We start from the raw sequence: 3956 nt of genomic DNA on the forward strand, positions 1-3956 counted from the left end.
CAGAATCAATTCGGCATCAGATGAATAATGCACTAGCACATTGGCTTTTCTCAATAGGGCTTTAGATTCCTTAAACGCTTTTTGTTGTAACTTTTTCCACATCCACTGAACATCTTTCTTTAACAGCAGATGTAGGGGGGCTAGCAGCGTTGCCAGATTTGGAAGGAATTTATTATAATAATTCAGCAGCCCTAAATATGCTTTAAGCTCTGTGATATTTCTTGGTTCAGGTGCCTCTTCAATGGCTTTCACTTTAATCTCTGTAGGATGGAGACCCTGTGCATCTACCTTGTGGCCTAAATATTCCACTTCGTCTGCCAGAAATGTGCATTTCCCTCGTTTTAGGCGCAAGCCAGCTTCTTTCAATCTCACTAACACTTCGTCTAGTGTCTTCAAGTGACTTTCTTGGGTAACACCAGTCACCAGTATATCATCCAGATACACAACCACTCCTGGAATGTCTTGTAACAGTCCCTCCATGGTTCTCTGGAAAATAGCAGGGGCTGAAGAAACTCCAAATGGTAACCGATTATAGGTAAATAATCCTTTGTGTGTGTTTACAGTCAGATACTTTTTAGAGTTGTCATCCATAACAATTTGTTGGTATGCGTGACTCATGTCCAACTTTGTGAACTGCTTACCTCCATCCAATCGAGCAAACAGATCTTCCACTCTTGGTATAGGATATTGTTCTAAGGTTGACACTCTGTTGACTGTAAGTTTATAGTCACCACATAATCTTATGCTGCCATCTGGTTTTAGGATAGGAACCACAGGAGCGGCCCATTCTGCATATTTAACAGGTGAGATAATTTTGTTTTGTAGCAGTCGCTTAATTTCTTCTTCCACCTTAGTTTTTAAGGCGTATGGTACAGATCTAGGTCTAAAAAATCTGGGGCTAGCATCAGCCGGCACATGAAGAGTAGCAGTGGTGCCCTTTAAAGTTCCTAGCTCCTCTTTAAATACTTCATCATGCTTAGATAGTACTTCTTGTAATGTCATCACATCTGACTGTACCAATTTTATCTCACTCCATGGTAACTGAATTTCTTCCAGCCAGGCTCTACCCAGTAAGCATGGTCCTGTTCCTTTTACTATAACAAGTGGCATTTTCTTCTCGTGCTCTTGATACCGCACCTGAACATCAGCCACACCCACTATTTCTAGTGCTTCTCCTGTATACGTTCTTAACTTGATTTTTGAAGATCTTAATTTAGGAGCGTGTGAGTCTTTCCAAATGTCTTTGAACATTCCTTCATTCATCAGACTTACGCTGCATCCTGTATCAATTTCAAAAACTACAGGTCTGTCCTCCACTTGTAATTCAACAGTAAAAGGCTTGACTTTTTTTCTGAATCAGTTGTAACACATGCCAAAGTGAACGTTTCCTCTGCTTCATCACTGTCATAATTACTTTCACTGACATTAAATGCTTTATATGGCCGCATACTTTTTCCTCTCTTTTCGGTGACATCTCGTCCCCTCTGTTTACCTTTATTGCGACAGGCCCTGGCGATATGGCCAATTTTACCGCATACATAACATGTGTCCTTTTTAAATCTACATTCATTGGGCATGTGACTTTTTCCATGGCACCTGTAGCATGCTTTAGCTTCTTTTTGTTCACCTGGCTCCTCTCTTATTTCATGACTTGGTTTCCTTGCCTTAAACCGGACGCTGTTACATGTTTGCATGTTGGATTTACTTTGTAAATCTAGCACATTTTTGTTAGCTGCTTCGGAGGCTAATGCAATTTTAAAAGCAGTCTCAAATGTTAGATTAGGCTCTGAAAGCAATCGTCTTTGAATTCGATCCTCCTCTATGCCACAAACAAGGCGGTCTCTTAGCATTTGATCCAATGTTGTGCCATAATTACAATCTTGTGCTAATCGTCGTAACTCGGCCACATACTCAGTTACAGTCTCTGTTGGCTTCTTTGTTCTTGAATCAAATTTAAATCTCTGTACAATCTCACTTGGTTGCGGATTGAAATGATTCTTAAGCAACACTATTAACTCTTGATAAGTCTTTTCACTTGGTTTAATTGGACTGAGGAGATTTCTCATGGTACTATAAGTTTGCGGTCCCACCACACTTATAAGAATAGCTCTTTGCTTACCCTCGTCCTCGATTTCATTAGCCACGAAAAATTGCTCCAGTATTTCTGAATACTCTTCCCAAGTTTGAGCCTTTGCATCAAATGCTGCTAGTGAGCCAATCGTTCCTGTAGCCATGGTTAATCTTCTACCTGTGTTTTAGACTCTTTTTCTCCTCTTCAAGTAGTTATCATCCTTTTGCTCTTTCAAATGTCGTTTCTCCTCTCGGGATTAAACTTCATCCTCGTCGCCAAAATGTAGTATCTTCCAGTAAAGAATCACCAACCAAGAGATGCTGCATATCAAAGCTTACACTTTACTGAGGCGTTGGAGTTACACACAAGACAAACAATTCACAACGTGCTTCACATTGCACTCTACTTCGTACACACCATGAAGTACATCACCTATATATATATAAACCAACACTGACCCCTAGTGGATACTCCAGGATACTACACCTCCCTTTTAAGTCTTTCCCATTTGGACCCCCACACGAAATAAAACACCGCCCTTTCCAGCTCTACCAGGAAACTCCTGGGGGGACTAAAAACAGAACAGACAAGCAAAATCAAAGGTAAAATCACAGATTTAAAAATTAAAATTTTACCCTCGATCGTCAATTGTCTCAGTCCCCAAAACCCCAGTCTTTTCCTAACTTTCCCTAACAGGTCAGTCCAGTTTCCCCGGCCACCACCCTCTTTGTCAAATTTTACTCCTAAAATTTTTAAGTCAGTCGTTTTAAAATCCACATCCAATTGTCCTGTGTCTATGTTTCCCCACGGCCCGAAGAGCAGGGCCTCGGACTTACTTCTGTTAAGTTTAGCGCCCGAGGCCCGACCGTACCAGTCAGTCAAGTCCATTGCTCTTCGTAAAGATGTAATGTCAGTGGCTAAAATGGTCACGTCGTCCATATATAAAACACAGGTCGCTGTCAGTCCACCAGTCCCAGGAACGTCCAGTCCTTTAATCCATTTATCCCTTCTCAAGATCTGTGCCAGTGGCTCAATGCATGCCACATACAGGAGGGGAGATAAAGGGCACCCCTGACGGACACCACTGCGTATATTTACCGCTTTTGATAAATGCCCATTTACCAAGATTTTGCTGACTAAGCCATTGTACAGCAGTCCCACCCAGGCTATAAACCTCCCTGGAAAACCCATTTTTTGCAGTACCTCAAACAGATACTGGTGCGAGACCCGGTCAAATGCTTTTTCAAAATCTAAATTTAGGATTACTAGCCTAATGTTTCTGTCTCTCGCATAACAGATGGCATCTCTAATCAGCACCAGGCTGTCCGTGATCTTCCTCCCAGGCACAGCACAAGCTTGATCCAGGTGAATTACGTCCTCTAAAACCGTTGACATTCGTGTTGCTAAAATTTTGCTAAAAAGCTTTACGTCGAAATTTAAAAGTGTTAAAGGGCGCCAGTTTTTAAACTCAGTCTTGTCTCCTTTTTTATGCAGTAGTGAAACTATCCCTAATCTAAAACTGTCAGGAAGTCTGTCAGAAGTCTCAAATTCTTTAAAAACTCAAATTCTTGTCAGTAACTCATGTGCTAAAATGTCCCAGAAAGTCAAATAAAACTCTAGGGGGAGTCCGTCCATTCCTGGGGACTTCCCCCTTTTAAAACCTTTAAGAGCGTTTTGAATTTCTAAAACCGTAAAATCTTGAGATAAAAGCACATTTTTGTCACTTACCTTTTTCTCTACAAATTCTAAAACTTCCTGTAAAATGTCATTTTCCACTTCCTTTTTGTCATATAGGTTTTCATAAAAATCCGTAACCCCATTTAGAATGTCTTTTGTTGTGTGCACTTCCCTCCCCCCACATTTCAGAGATGTTATTGACCCTCCC

The 3956-nt window shown here is 41.1% G+C and overlaps 1 protein-coding gene across 1 annotated transcript; it reads right to left on the reverse strand.

Moving 5' to 3' along the window:
* Nucleotides 1-1298: 1298 nt before the first annotated feature.
* On the reverse strand, nucleotides 1299-2541 carry LOC141282545 (uncharacterized). Its single transcript, XM_073815692.1, has one exon. It carries the CDS (start codon nucleotides 2232-2234, stop codon nucleotides 1299-1301), a length of 936 nt encoding a protein of 311 aa, XP_073671793.1. The 5' UTR covers nucleotides 2235-2541.
* Nucleotides 2542-3956: the final 1415 nt, after the last annotated feature.

The sequence above is a fragment of the Paramisgurnus dabryanus genome, chromosome 9 (genome assembly GCF_030506205.2).
Source record: "Paramisgurnus dabryanus chromosome 9, PD_genome_1.1, whole genome shotgun sequence".
Taxonomy (NCBI): domain Eukaryota; kingdom Metazoa; phylum Chordata; class Actinopteri; order Cypriniformes; family Cobitidae; genus Paramisgurnus; species Paramisgurnus dabryanus.